The sequence below is a fragment of the Oncorhynchus kisutch genome, linkage group LG29 (genome assembly GCF_002021735.2).
Source record: "Oncorhynchus kisutch isolate 150728-3 linkage group LG29, Okis_V2, whole genome shotgun sequence".
NCBI lineage: Eukaryota > Metazoa > Chordata > Actinopteri > Salmoniformes > Salmonidae > Oncorhynchus > Oncorhynchus kisutch.
In genome coordinates, this window is record NC_034202.2 from 34,543,520 (window position 1) to 34,559,694 (window position 16,175).

The window sequence follows — 16,175 nt, forward strand, 5'->3', positions numbered from 1 at the left end:
CACACTCAATACTAGGAAGGTGTTCCTAATGTTTAGTACACTCAGAGTATCTCTGGTATGATGAGGAGTTGTTCTGGCTCTTGTCTTCCATTTGTTAACAGCAGCCTTTGTGTACATTACAGTAAGTTTGGACAGTGGACCCTGTTCAGTGTGGGAGTGAAACAATAGATCTATTGGCCAAGACAGACATCAAGCAGGGGTCTTGATTAGTCCCATCTTGCTTGAGCTGTCTATTGAACGTCTGTCTAATGAACATCTGTTTCTTCAGCACACATACAGCCAAGTGACCTAATAAAATGACACTGTCATCTCTCTCGCTCTACAATCCCTTGTTGTTTCTCTGATTTCCTTGTTGTCACCCCCCCCCCCCCCATTCTCACACATCCTCAGGGACATGTAATAAACGGCCTCACTTCTCTGATTGGGTGATGTATGGTGTTATTGGATAGGATGAAAGCCCACATAACTCAAAGGATATGGGATAGAGAGAGAGAGAGGGAGAGAGAGAGAGAGAGTGATAAAGAAAAAAGGGAGAGATTAGAGGGAGAGAAGGAGAAAGAGGGAGCCTTGTAGCTACACAATTGTAACCATGGGAGTCTCTGTCACATTTTTACTGATGTCCCGACCCTGGCTCTGTTCCTATGGGTAATAATAGCCCTTCAAATCATATACCCAATCACATACCCACATAGTGAGTACACACACACACACTGTCCTGAGTGTGAGGAAAAAGGCGAGCAGATTGCGCAGTGCCCTGCCTGCCTGGCTCTCAGGGGAGGCTGGCGGAGGAGGAGGTTAGAAACATGGGAACTACCATCTGACCCTCAGTCCTCAAGGTTTCCTCACAAACCCCTCACTCATCCATGTTTCATCCCCCTTATTAAAGCTGCATTGTGGAGGAGAGGCAGCCTGCTAGCTGGACCAGGCTATTCCCTCTAACTGAGAGTGACTGAGCATTAAGGCACGGCACCACGGCACCTGCAGACTCCTGCTGGGTGATTGTCAACTAGGAGTCCCACAGAGCAGGGGGAGGGTAAGTGAGGAGGGGAACTTAGATTTGGAAAGGAAGAGGTTGACGGAGTGAACCGGACCAGACTCAGCTGGCTGGATGCCTCTGAGCTGCAAGGATTATTTTTCTGTCGGTTTCTTAAATGAACACAAAGTAGACTGCAGGGATCGTGCTCATGAAACATTCAGTTCTCCTCCTCCTCCTCCTCCTCCTCCTCCTCCTCCTCCTCCTCCTGTTCTCTTGCCCATCACAAATAAATGTGTGATGCTGATGTATATTTTATGGAGCAGAAGACAGGCTCGTTCTCTCACTTGACTTAATCCTCCAATGACCCAAAACCTTGCTGAAAACAGCACTGGCAAAGACAATGGGCAGAGAGAGAGAGATAAGGTGCTCGCGGGGGCTCTGTTCATGCCATCAGTTTGTCTATTTTTGTCTTTAGCTTTTATTCAACTGTTATTCATCATTATTAGTTGATGTTACAAATATTCAAATCAAAGTTTATTGGTTGCGAATACAGTTTGCAAGATACTTCAGTGGGTGCAGCAAAATGCTTCTGTTACTAGCTCTTAACATTGCAGTAAAATGTAAAACAAGAACATAAATAATCGACCCCCGACAAAAGAAAAAATAAATAATGAAATGTCGAAACGAATCTAATTAACAACCCAAATAGCACTGCAACAGTAATTCAAATGCAAAATCTATATGTGTATATATACAGGTATGTATAGTATGTGAATGGTGTGTATAGACAGCATGAATAGAAAAGGTGTGGTTGGTAGTAGTTATATAGGATTAGTCGTGAATAGATTACAATATGCACATATAAAGTGGATAAAACAGTATGTAAACATTATTAAAGTGACCAGTTTTCATTGACTCTATGTACATAGGGCAGCAGTCTCTAAGGTGCAGGGTAGGGTACCTAGTGGTAGCTGACTAGTAACAGTGTGTAAGGTTCAGGGCAGGGTACTGGGTGGAGGCCGGCAAGTGATGAATGTTTAACAGTGTGATGGCCTGGGGACAGAAGCTGTTCATCAGTCTCTTGGTCCCAGCGTTGATGCACCTGTACTGTCTCCACTTTCTAGATGGTAGCGGGGGGAACAGGCCGTGGCTCGGGTGGCTGAGGTCCTTGATGATCTTCTTGGCCTTCCTGTGACACCGGGTGCTGTAGATGTCCTGGAGGGCAGGTAGTGTGCCCCCGATGATACGTTGGGCTGACTGCACCACACTCTGGAGAACCCTGCGGTTGTGGGCGGTGCCGTACCAGGCAGTGTTACAGCCCGACAGAATGCCACATTCTTAGAAAAAAAGGTTATTTGGGGTTCTATATAGAACCTTTTGGTTCGTTGGATGAGATTAAAAACCCTTTACTAAAAAAGGTTCTGACTGCTCTTTCCATGACATAGACTGACCAGGTGAATCCAGGTGAAAGCTATGATTTGGATTTGATTAAGGATCCCCCACTAGTTCCTGCCAAGGCAGCAGCTACTCTTCCTGGGGTCCAGCAACATTAAGGCAGTTATATACAATTTAAAATATTACATTGTTATATTTCATAACACTTTTCACAACATACTAAGTGTGTTCCCTCAGGCCACTACTCTACTATCACATATCTACAATACAAAATCCATGTGTACTTGTGTTTAGAGTGCGTGTCTTATCATGTGTATGTGCCTGTGTGTGTGTGTCTCTTCACAGTCCCGCTGTTCCATAAGGTGTATTTCTATCATTTAAAAGAAAATCTGATTCTACTTGCATCAGTTACCTGATGTGGAATAGAGTTCCATGTAGTCATGGCTCTATGTAGTACTGTGTGCCTCCCATAGTCTGTTCTGGACTTGGGGACTGTGAAGAGACCTCTGGTGGCATGTCTTGTGGGGTATGGATGGGTGTCCCAGCTGTATACCAGTATTTTAAACAGACACCTCCTGCTGCTCTTCATTGTTTGTTACTTTTATTTCTTCTTAAATTAAAGGTCTACACCTGTTGTATTTGGTGACAAATACTTTTTTATTTTATTTGATTCAGCATGTCAACACTTCTTACAAAAACAAGTAGTGACTAATTATATCTCTCCTTCACTTTGAGCCATGAGAGATTTGCATGCATATTATTAATGAAACCTCTTCGTGTACATTTAAGGGCCAGCCGTGCTGCCCTGTTCTTTAGCCAATTGTAATTTTCTGAGGTCCCTCTTTGTGCCACCTGACCACACGACTGAACAGTAGTCCAGGTGTGACAAAACTGGGCCTGTAGGACCTGCCTTGTTGATAGTGTTGTTAAAAAGGCAGAGTAGTGCTTTATTATGGACAGACTTCTCTCTATCTTAGCTACTGCTGTATTGACATGTTTTGCCATGACAGTTTACAATCCAGGGTTACACTAAGCAGTTTAGTGACCTCAATTTACTCAATTTCCACATGATGTATTACAAGATTTCGTTGAGGTTTAGGGTTTAGGGTTTAGGGTTTAGGGTTTAGTGAATGATTTGTCCCAAATACAATGCTTTTCATTTTTGAAATATTTACAACTAACTTATTCCTTGCCACCCATTCTGAAACTAGAGTTGCAGTGATTTAACTCGCTGTAGTAGCTCAAATCAAATCAAAATCAAATGTATTGATATAGCCCTTCTTACATCAGCTGATATATCAAAGTGCTGTATAGAAACCCAGCCTAAAACACCAAACAGCAAGCAATGCAGGTGTAGAAGCACGATGGCTAGGAAAAACTCCCTAGCAAGGCCAAAACCTAGGAAGAAACCTAGAGAGGAACCAGGCTATGAGGGGTGGCCAGTCCTCTTCTGGCTGTGCCGGATGGAGATTAGTACCCTCCAAACTTGTCATCCAGCTCGAGACCCTGGGTCTCGACCCCGCCCTGTGCAATTGGGTACTGGACTTCCTGACGGGCCGCCCCCAGGTGGTGAAGGTAGGTAACAACATCTCCACCCCGCTGATCCTCAACACTGGGGCCCCACAAGGGTGCGTTCTGAGCCCTGTCCTGTACACCCTGTTCACCCACGACTGCGTGGCCACGCACGCCTCCAACTCAATCATCAAGTTTGCGGACGACACTACAGTGGTAGGTTTGATTACCAACAATGACGAGACGGCCTACAGGGAGGAGGTGAGGGCCCTCGGAGTGTGGTGTCAGGAAAATAACCTCACACTCAACGTCAACAAAACTAAGAAGATGATTGTGGACTTCAGGAAACAGCAGAGGGAGCACCCCCCTATCCACATCGATGGGACAGTAGTGGAGAGGGTAGTAAGTTTTAAGTTCCTCGGCGTACACATCACAGACAAACTGAATTGGTCCATCCACACAGACAGCATCCAGAGGGTAGTGAGGTCTGCACAACGCATCACAGGGGGCAAACTACCTGCCCTCCGGGACACCTCGACCAACTGATGTCACAGGAAGGCAATAAAGATCATCAAGGACAACAACCACCCGAGCCACTGCCTGTTCACCCCGCTATCATCCAGAAGGCGAGGTCAGTACAGGTGCATCAAAGCAGGGACCGAGAGACAAAAAAACAGCTTCTATCTCAAGGCCATCAGACTGTTAAACAGCCACCACTAACATTGAGTGGCTGCTGCCAACACACTGACTCAACTCCAGCCACTTTAATAATGGGGATTGATGGCAATTGATGTAAAATATATCACTAGCCACTTTAAACAATGCTACTTAATATAATGTTTACATACCCTACATTACTCATCTCATATGTATATGTGTATACTGTACTCTATATCATCTACTGCATCTTTATGTAATACATGTGTCACTAGCCACTTTACCCTATTCCACTTTGTTTACATACCCTACATTACTCATCTCATATGTATATACTGTACTCGATACCATCTACTGCATCTTGCCTATGCCGTTCTGTACTATCACTCATTCATATATCCTTATGTACATATTCTTTATCCCTTTACACTTGTGTGTATAAGGTAGTAGTTTTGGAATTGTTAGGTTAGATTACTCGTTGGTTATTACTGCATTGTCGGAACTAGAAGCACAAGCATTTCGCTACACTCGCATTAACATCTGCTAACCATGTGTATGTGACAAATAAATTTGATTTGATTTTTAGATTTTTATTATAACAGAACATGGCCAAGATGTTCAAATGTTCATAAATGACCAGCATGGTCAAATAATAATAATTACAGTAGTTGTCGAGGGTGCAACAAGTCAGCACCTCAGGAGTAAATGTCAGTTGGCTTTTCATTGACAATCATTGAGAGTATCTCTACCGCTCCTGCTGTCTCTAGAGAGTTGAAAACGGCAGGTCTGGGACAGGTAGCACGTCCGGTGAACAGTTCAGGGTTCCATAGCCGCAGGCAGACCAGTTGAAACTGGAGCAGCAGCACGGCCAGGTGGACTGGGGACAGCAAGGAGTCATCATGCCAGCTGAGGCATGGTCCTAGGGCTCAGGTCCTCCAAGAGAGAGAAAGAAAGAAAGAAAGAAAGAGAAAGAGAGAGAGAATTAGAGAGCATACTTAAATTCACACAGGACACCGGATAAGACAGGATAAATACTCCAGATATAACAGACTGACCCTAGCCCCCCGACAAACAAACTACTGCAGCATTAATACTGGAGGCTGAGACAGGAGGGATCAGGAGACACTGTGGCCCCATCTGATGATACCCCCGGACAGGGCCAAACAGGCAGAATATAACCCCACCCACTTTGCTAAAGCACAGCCCCCACACCACTAGAGAGATATCTTCAACCACCAACTTACCATCCTGAGACAAGACCGAGTATAGCCCACAAAGATCTCCACCAAGGCACAACCCAAGGGGGGCCGCCAACCCAGACAGGAAGACCATGTCAGCGACTCAACCCACTCAAGTGATGCACCCCTCCTAGGGACAGCATGGAAGAGCACCAGTAAGCCAGTGACTCAGCCCCTGTAATAGGGTTAGAGGCAGAGAATCCCAGTGGAGAGAGGGGAACCGGCCAGGCAGAGACAGCACGGGTGGTTCGTTGCTCCAGAGCCTTTCCGTTCACCTTCACACTCCTGGGCCAGACTACACTCAATCCTATGACCTACTGAAGAGATGAATTGTCAAATTCAACAGAAGATATCTTTGTTTCTTGGGACCTAGAACAAGCAACTCTGTTTTGTCCAAGTTTAAAAGTAGAACGTTTGCAGCCATCGACTTCCTTATGTCTGAAACACAGGCTTCTAGCGAGGGCAATTTTGGGGCTTCACCATGTTTCATTGAAATGTACAGCTGTGTGTCATCTGCATAGCAGTGAAAGTTAACATTAGGTTTTTGAATGACATCCCCAAGAGGTAAAATATATAGTGAAAACAATAGTGGTCCTAAAACGGAACCTTGAGGAACACCGAAATTGACAGTTGATTTGTCAGTGGACAAACCATTCACAGAGACAAATTGATATCTTTCCGACAGATAAGACCTAAACCAGGCCAGAACTTGTCCATGTAGACCAATTTGGGTTTCCAATCTCTCCAAAAGAATGTGGTGATCGATGGTATCAAAAGGAGCACTAAGGTCTAGGAGCACGAGGACAGATGCAGAGCCTCGGTCTGACGCCATTTAAAGGTAATTTACCACCTTCACAAGTGCAGTCTCAGTGCTATGATGGAGTCTAAAACCCGACTGAAGCATTTCGTATACATTGTTTGTCTTCAGGAAGACAGTGAGTTGCTGCGCAAAAGCTTTTTTCAAAAATGTTAGAGTGGAAGGGAAGATTTGATATAGGCCGATTAGTTTTTAATGTTTTCTGGGTCAAGGTTTGGCTTTTTGAAGAGAGGCTTTATTACTGCCACTTTTAGTGAGTTTGGTACACATCCGGTGGATAGAGAGCCGTTTATTATGTTCAACATAGGAGGGCCAAGCACAGGAAGCAGCTCTTTCAGCAGTTTAGTTGGAATAGGGTCCAATATGCAGCTTGAAGGTTTAGAGGCCATGATTATTTTCATCATTGTGTCAAGAGACATAGTACTAAAACACTTGAGTGTCTCTCTTGATCCTAGGTCCTGGCAGAGTTGTGCAGACTCAGAACAACTGAGCTTTGGAGGAATACGCAGATTTAAAGAGGAGTCCGTAATTTGCTCTCTAATGATCATGATCTTTTCCTCAAAGAAGTTCATGAATTTGTTACTGCTGAAGTGACAGCCATCCTCTCTTGGGGAATGCTGCTTTTTAGTTAGCTTTGTGACAGTATCAAAAATACATTTCGGATTGTTCTTATTTTCCTCAAATAATTTGGAAAAATACGATGATCGAGCAGCAGTGAGGCCTCTTCGATACTGCACGGTACTGTCTTTCCAAGCTAGTCGGAAGACTTCCAGTTTGGTGTAGCTGACGTGTATAGTGTTGAGTCATCCACATACATAGACACACTGGCTTTACTCAAAGCCAGTGTGTCATTAGCATGTCATTAGTAAAGATTGAAAAAAGTCAAAGGCCTAGACAACTGCCCTGAGTAATTACTGATTCTACCTGAATTATGTTGGAGAGGTTCTGGTGTTCTGTTAGACAGGTAACTCTTTATTCACAATATAGCAAAACGACCATTAGTAAATGTTTGGAAAAAATGGTGTTTGACCAGATACAATGCTATTTTACTGTAAACATTATTGGCAACAGACTTTCCGGATGCTTACATGGGAGGACATTCAACTAGCACTGCACTTACACAAATGACTGATGATTGGCTGAGAAAAATTTATGATACATGCTAGCTAGAAGCATGAGGAAATAATATGTTTAATTAAAGTGTACACCCTTAGATTAAAAAAGGGGTTCTATATAGACCTTTTTGGTCAATTAAAAATGTAACTGCCATTCCGATTCAAAAAACAACTGCCAATCCATTCCAGCATGACAACACAAGAGGACAGTGGCTGAACTAACTTGCAACTAGCATATACGCATGTTCTTTTTCAACATATTAAGGAAAGATAAGAGTATAATTTCATTCAAATACATGAAGCCAAAGTTGTATGATAAAATATAGGCTATTAGAGTATAACGTTATTAGAATTTGAGCACTTTGTAAGGTAACTTAGCTAGCTAAACATAAAACGGCAGGCTACTTTAATTAGTCCATTTAAAAGATAGGCAGGTTACAGTAACCCTTTCAAATAAACAGTATTTTCTATTATGTGATATGTCAAATAGAGCTACAGACCCAGCCTGATGTTGGCAAATAGCAAATTATTTATTTTATTTCAGTATTTCAGTTTGGAGTCAATTGAGGGGACTAGCCTATATTTCATGAAGCCATTAGAAGACTGTTGCTGACTGAGAGGAGGTAAGTTATGTATAAATGATTTATAATAAATGATGTATCTTTGTGATTCAATAGCCTTGTTAATCATTACATTACTTATAACACACTATTTATGTTTTTCTCAAGCCTGGCAGTATCCCAAAACTATCATCTCTTTCGGCTGCTGCTGACATCAACTGCATGTAAATTGTTATTCTACATCATAATAATGATATGTTTGCATGGCATTTTTTGGGCAGATTAACTTTTTATTTCTGAAGATGAACTTGTTTTTGCTCTTTTGGATCTGTGACAGGAGTTGGGACCTGTGGCAGGAGTCGGGACCTGTGGCAGGAGTTGGGACCTGTGGCAGGAGCTGGGACCTGTGGCAGGAGTTGGGATCTGTGGCAGGAGCTGGGACCTATGGCAGGAGCTGGGACCTGTGGCAGGAGCTGGGACCTGTGGCAGGAGCTGGGACCTGTGGCAGGAGCTGGGACCTGTGGCAGGAGCTGGGACCTGTGGCAGGAGCTGGGACCTGTGGCAGGAGTTGGGATCTGTGGCAGGAGCTGGGACCTGTGGCAGGAGCTGGGACCTGTGGCAGGAGCTGGGACCTGTGACAGGAGCTGGTACCTGTGGCAGGAGCTGGGACCTGTGGCAGGAGATGGAACCTGTGGCAGGCTGCTGGGTTCACATCCTCAAAATATTCCCTTTCTGTTGGGACCTTGAGTAAGGCCCTTAACCCCACAACATGCTCTTAAACCAGGGGCATGGCATGCATCTTGAACCTGTACTTGTCTCAACTGTATGTGTGAGGTCTGCTGTTTGGGAGGGGGGTTGAGAACAGAGAAGAAGACCCATTTCTGTTGACACTGTAACCAATGGACAAAGTATTGTATTGTATTGTATTCTAAAGAAGTCAGCCAGAGTTGATGTGGGCCATCATTCAAACAAAGAGATGCCTCGTTAGCCACCAGCGCATATTTCCAAACAATGTTTACATATAATTACAATAAATTCTTAAAACTATGCTGGTATTGTTTTGTCCATTATTTAATTGTTTATTAAATTATATTCTTAGATCAAAATATTACGATTTAAAAGTAGTAGCCATAATTCTTAAATAGCACCATGCAGGGTTCTATATGGAACCATTTTGGTTCAGTGAAGAACAACCTCCAGGGTTCTGATCAAAGAACGCTATAAAAGGGTTCTACATAGAACTTTTAGGGGTTCCATATATGAAGCAAGCGATAGAACCATTTTTGCTTCTATAAGGAAATTATTTTTCTAAGAGTGTATTGATGGTGCATCTGTAGACGTTTGTGAGGATCTTAGGGGCCAAGCCAAATGTCTTCAGCCTCCTGAGGTTGAGGAGGCCCTGTTCCACCGTTTCACCATGCTGTAGGTGTGAAGGGACCTCATTGATGTGCATGCCATAGATCTTGAAGATTTTTACCCTCTCGACTGCGTCCCCGTTGATGTGGATGGGGGCATGCTCTCTCTGCTGTCTCCTCTAGTCCACAATCAGCTCCTTCATTTTGTTGAGGAACCACTCCGCCAGGACTTTCACCTCCTCCCTGTAGGCGGCCTCGTCATTGTTGGTAATCAGGCCTACTCAGTGGCGTGCCGTGGGCCTGGGGCCTGGGCCTTCAGTGAGGTCCTACACAGTCCCACTTGAATTAATCCACCTCTTATTACCATCATTATGATGCCATGACACAATCAATGAGTCTTTTCAATATTTCCCTACTTTTCTTCACCTTTTCATTGTGCAGCTCCGTTGCCCTGCGCGCTTGTTCGTTGACCCTATCTGTCCCTGTCCACAGGCCCTATCCGTCCATGTCCACAGGCCTTATCTGTCCCTATTGATGGACCCTGTTTGTCCCTGTTCACGGGCCCTATCTGTCCCTGTCCACAGGCCCTATCCGTCCATGTCCACAGGCCTTATCTGTCCCTATCGATGGACCCTGTTTGTCCCTGTCCACGGGCCCTATCTGACCCTTTCCACGGGCCCTGTCTGTCTCTGCCCACGGGCCCTATCTGTCCATGTCCACAGGCCTTATCTGTCCCTATCGATGGACCCTGTTTGTCCCTGTCCACGGGCCCTATCTGACCCTTTCCACGGGCCCTGTCTGTCTCTGCCCACAGGCCCTATCTGACCCTTTCCACAGGCCCTGGCTGTCTCTGCCCACGGGCCCTGTCTGTCCCTGTCCTCAGGCCCTGTCTGTCTCTGCCCACGGGCCCTATCTGTCCCTGTCCACCGGCCCTCTCTGACCCTTTCCACGGGCCCTGTCTGTCTCTGCCCATGGGGCCTATCTGTCTCTGTCTATGGGCCCTGTATGTCCCTGTCCACAGGCCCTATCTGTCCTTGTCCACGTGCCCTGTCTGTCTCTATCTACAGGCCCTGTATGTCTCTGTTCACGGGCCCTATCTGTCCCTGTCCACAGGCCCTATCCGTCCATGTCCACAGGCCTTATCTGTCCCTATCGATGGACCCTGTTTGTCCCTGTCCACGGGCCCTATCTGACCCTTTCCACGGGGCCTGTCTGCCTCTGCCCACGGGCCCTGTCTGTCCCTGTCCTCGGGCCCTGTCTGGCTCTGCCCATGGGCCCTATCTGTCCCTGTCTATGGGCCCTGTATGTCCCTGTCCATGGGCCCTATCTGTCCTTGTCCACGTGCCCTGTCTGTCTCTATCTACAGGCCCAGTATGTCTCTGTCCACGGGCCCCGTATGTCTCTGTCCACGGGCCCCGTATGTCTCTGTCCACGGGCCCTGTCTGTCTCTGTCTACGGGCCCCGTATGTCTCTGTCCACGGGTCCTATCTGTCCCTGTCCATGGGCCCTGCCTGTCTCTGTCCACGGGCCCTGTAGGTCTCTGTCAATGGGCTCTGTATGTCTCTGTCCATGGGCCCCGTCTAATAAAGCTGTGTGTTAACTGTTTTCATTGCAGAGCCCCAGTTGAAAGGCATCGTGACCAGGCTGTACAGTCAGCACGGATACTACCTGCAGATGCATCCGGATGGCACCATGGACGGCACAAGGGACGAAAGCAGCTCCTTTTGTAAGTGTGAGTAGTGTGTGTGCGTATGTGCGAGTGTGTGTATGTGTGTATGTGTGTATGTGTGTGTAGCATGGTTGGTGGGTAGTGTGTGTGTAGCATGGTTGGTGTGTAGTGTGTAGCATGGTTGGTGTGTGTGTAGGATGGTTGGTGTGTGGTGTGTTGTGAATGAAATAATGAATGAGTTTCTCTTGCATTTCAAACAGTATGGTACAAAACAAATACAAAAAAACGTTTTTGTTCTTTGTATTATCTTTTACCAGATCTAATGTGTTCCATTCTCCTACATTCCTTTAACATTTCCACAAACTTCAAAGTGTTTCCTTTCAATAATATTCATATCCTTGCTTCAGGGCCTGAGCTACATGCAGTTCGATTTGGGTATCTAATTTTCGCCTATCATTTTAGGCGAAAATTGAAAAAAGGGGCCCATCCTTTTAAACCCGCTCTGGTACAAAGAGAAGATTAAAGTATGAGACATACTGTATAGGCCCAGACTAAATTTATATACATTCGTGCACTTTGCTTTATGTCTGGATTTAATTAAATGTCATTATAGGTCACCCTTTTTCTTTTATTCCAGGCTTTATAAAAAATTCAGCAAACAGAAATACACAATGGACAAAAAACATTTACATTTCTCCTCATGGCTCAGCCACATAATACCAGGGCATATCTGGTTGGCTTTCCGTAAAAAGGAGAAGCATATATCGTGGTAGAAAGGGCAATAGTTAGTTACATAGTATTTCCTCTTCCATTTAACCATTATACTGACCTGTTTCAATAAGCAGGAGCAATATCCCTGATCTTACTTACCTGTGCACATAGCGATCTCGTGCTTTTTGGTAGGTTATACATAATATATCCCTCAAACACGAATTCACCCTTAATCAAACAAAAGGTTCTCAATTTGGGTTTATTATTAATATCTTCCACCCATTTATTTTAATATGGCATCATCAGTTGTTTTTTAATAGCATCTATGTCTCCCTTAATTTGGTTTTCATATAAATGTTCACAGTCAGACTGTTGGAAAAGGTCAGACATTTCAGTTCTCAGGCTCCCCCAATGGAAAGATCACGTTCAAAAACATTGCTGGCTGTTCTGACAGTTGGCATATCTATCAGTCTATTCCAAAGTCTCACCATACATGCCTTCCATCTCATCTCATAGGGTTCCCAGCCAATGTCTTCAGTTATTGCCAATATAGGTGCAAACTTGTGGATGCCTAAAAAAATAACGTACTGCTCTGTTATGTCTGTTAGGTTTTTGAGAGACCTCGTAGCACCCCACACTCCTGTTGAATAGTCCAAAACAGGACACTTGCATGTCTGATACAATTTGGAATACGTGGCATAGCCAATATATTTGAGTGTTTTTGTTTTTCCTATAATCAATAATATTTCAACCGGACAAAAGCTTTGTCAATAAGAGCTATATTTACTGCGTCGTCCAGGGCAGATTGTACTGTATAGAAAGGTCAAATGTTCATAAAAATAAAGACCCAAATATTTATAATTGCTAGTAAACTCAAGAATTTCTTTATCGAAACAAAACTGAAAAACATGAGAATGGCTGACCAAGAAAAACTTCCAAAACAACTAATTCGAAGTTAAAAGGAGTTGGTGAACTCGAGAAAAAAGGCAGAGTAATTTATATTTGCTCACTTTAATCAATTGTACAGGATGCGAACAGATGACTGACGTTTTTACGTTTAGACTTCCTCAGAATTAGCCTTGTTGGTAAGCTATTCTCATTGTTGCTAAGCACCCTTCATTTATGTTGTTTGCTGATTCACGAAGGCCCACTTGAAAACTGAAAAACACTTCTCCTACTACCAGGTTTACTAAAATACATGATTTGTGTTTTTTTCTATTCTATTCTATTCTATTCTATTCTATTCTATTCTATTCTACCAATTGACAGCAAATAAGAACATTTTCTGCAGGTCCTGTTCAGTTTCTGCCATCAAAATAACATCAGCATATAAGAGTATACTTAACATTTCATCATCATATCTTATTCCAATATTTAACTGTTTATTTTATTTCGCCAAATCATTAATAGACATAGCAAACGGAGTGGGTGATAAGGTGTCTCCTTGTTTTACACCCAGGGGTGTGGGAAACCAATCTGTACGATATTTTTAACACTTACACAGGCATTTGGTGCTTTGTAGAGAGACTAGATTGCGTGAAAAAAATTCCCATTAACCCCTGTCTTTATCAATTTATAGGCTAAAATATATTTATTTTCTGGAAATCAATGCAACTGTAACGGCGTTCTTCGTTTGTTGAAAGAGAGGACCGAAATGCAGCGTGGTGGTTACTCATGTTCTTTAATGAATGAATGGTGACGATACATGAAATAACTAATAAATACAAAAAACAACAAACGGAACGTGAAACCTAATTACAGCCTATCTGGTGAAACTACACAGAGACAGGAACAATCACCCACGAAAGACAAAGCGAAACTCAAGCTACCTAAATACGGTTCCCAATCAGAGGCAACGAGAATCACCTGACAGCTGATTGAGAACCGCCTCAGGCAGCCAAGCCTATACAACACCCCTAATCAGCCGCGATCCCAAATACTACAAACCCCAATACGAAATACAACACGTAAACCCCTGTCACACCCTGGCCTGACCAAATATATAACGAAAACACAAAACACTAAGACCAAGGCGTGACAGCAACATGCAAAAGTAGGCTTATTTTCCTGTAATCTATTTCTGACTATTGTGCAGACCGAGAAGATACGGTCGATACAGACTCTGGATTTATGACAACCATTTTGTTCTTCTGCCAGAAAGTTTAGATCCTCCAAAAAATGTATTAACCTGCTGAATATAATTTATAGACTGTATTTAGTAAACGTATGCCTTTATAGTACAGTTGCACTCTCTTTTGAAGATTTGTGAATGGGATTCACTATAGACTAACTGTATACCAAGTGGACGGCAGTATACTGTATTCGAAACAAATTTGGCGCAAACAATTTACAACTTTTAAAACATCATTAAGCAGTTCAACAATGCCAAAAGCTTTCCCATTTTTTGAAGCATCAATCGCCTTCTTAACTTCTACCAAGGACAACTCCTCACTTAAGTTTAGTTTTCAGGGAACGTGTCTTTATAAAATTATTCCTTAATATAATCTGCCATATTTTCATTACCTGAAAACAAACTTGCAAACCCCTTCTCCCACTCATGAAGTATCTGTGTGATATCGGAGTTCACACCTGATGCTCTTCCCTGACTTCCATTGGAATTATCTTATGACGTTTTGGCCCCAACTTATTTATTTGGTTCCATAACTTTAGAGGATTTCTTGTCTGTATCTCCTCTCTGATATCTCAGTTTGAATAGACCGTCTATTATCTTAAATCACTTTCTAAAATGTTATCTGTATTCCTTTCTTTACAATGTAGAAATAAGTGTTCAGCCTTGCGCATTACAGACCATAGGTCCCTTAACTCATCATGTCCATGTCTAACAGAGCACAGAGGGTGTTCTTTAATGAAAGAATCAGGAATTCCCCAAGGCAGCTGTCTAGGCCCATTACTTTGTTCAATCTAAACTAATGAATTGCCACTGGTTTTGAGGAAAGCCAGAGTGTGTATGTATGTGGAGGACTCAACACTATACATGTTAGCTACTACAGCAGCTGAAATGACTGCAACACTTAACAAAGTGTTGCAGTTAGTTTTAGAGTGGGTGGCAAGGAATAAGTTTGTCCTAAATATTTCTAAATCTAAAAGCATTGTATTTGGGACAAATCATTCATTAAACCGTAAACCTCAACTGATTCTTGTAATAAATAATGTGGAAATTGAGCAAGTTGAGGTGATTGTAAACTGGCATGGTCAAAACATACTGATACAACAGTAGCTAAGATGGGGAGAAGTATTTTAATTTGATGTTTTATTTCACCTTTATCTAACCAGGTAGGCCAGTTGAGAACAAGTTCTCATTTACAACTGCAACCTGGCCAAAACAAAAACAAAAAAAAGACAAAAACAACAACATAGAGTTACACATAAACAAACGTACAGTCAATAACACAACAGAAAAATGTATGTACAGTGTATGGAAATGTAGAAGAGTAGGGATAATAAATAGGCCATAGAGGCAAAATAATTACAATTTAGCATTAATACTGCAGTGATAGATGTGCAGATGAGGATGGGCACTGTCAACAAGGCCTGTCCTACAGGCCTTAGTTTTGTCATACCTGGACTACTGTTCAGTCATGTGGTCAGGAGCCACAAAAAATTGCAATTGGTTCAGAACAGGGCAACACGGCTGGCCCTTGAATGCACACAGAGAGCTAATATTAAATATGCATGTCAATCTCTCTTGGCTGAAAGTGGAGGAGAGATTGACTTCATCACTGCTTGTATTTATGAAAGGTACTGACATGTTGAATGCACCGAGCTGTTTGTTTGAACTACTGGCGCACAGCTCGGACATCCATGCATACCCCACAAGTCATGTCACAAGAGGTCTCTTCACAGTCCCCAAGTCCAGAACAGACTATGGAAGGCGCACAGTAGTAAATAGAGCCATGACTACATGGAACTCTATTCTACATCAAGTAACTCATGCAAGCAGTAAAATTTGATTTAAAAAACAGATCAAAATACACCTTATGGAACAGCGGGGACTGTGAAGCAACACAAACACAGACACATGCATACACACACAAGACATGATAGAATACGCACTATACACACACGTAAATATGAATTTTGTACTGTACATATGTGGTAGTGGTGGAGTAGGGGCCTGAGGGCACACAGTCTGTGAATGTATTGTAATGC

General features: G+C 43.2%; 1 protein-coding gene across 1 annotated transcript in view; it reads left to right on the forward strand.

The window, feature by feature from the left end:
• Positions 1-16,175, forward strand: part of LOC109874113 (fibroblast growth factor 11-like) — an 86,719-nt gene that overhangs the window by 24,848 nt on the left and 45,696 nt on the right. Inside the window, exon 2 of the mRNA XM_031809534.1 lies at positions 11,241-11,351. Coding sequence (XP_031665394.1) covers positions 11,241-11,351 — 111 coding nt within the window. The remainder of the gene's footprint in view (positions 1-11,240; positions 11,352-16,175) is intronic.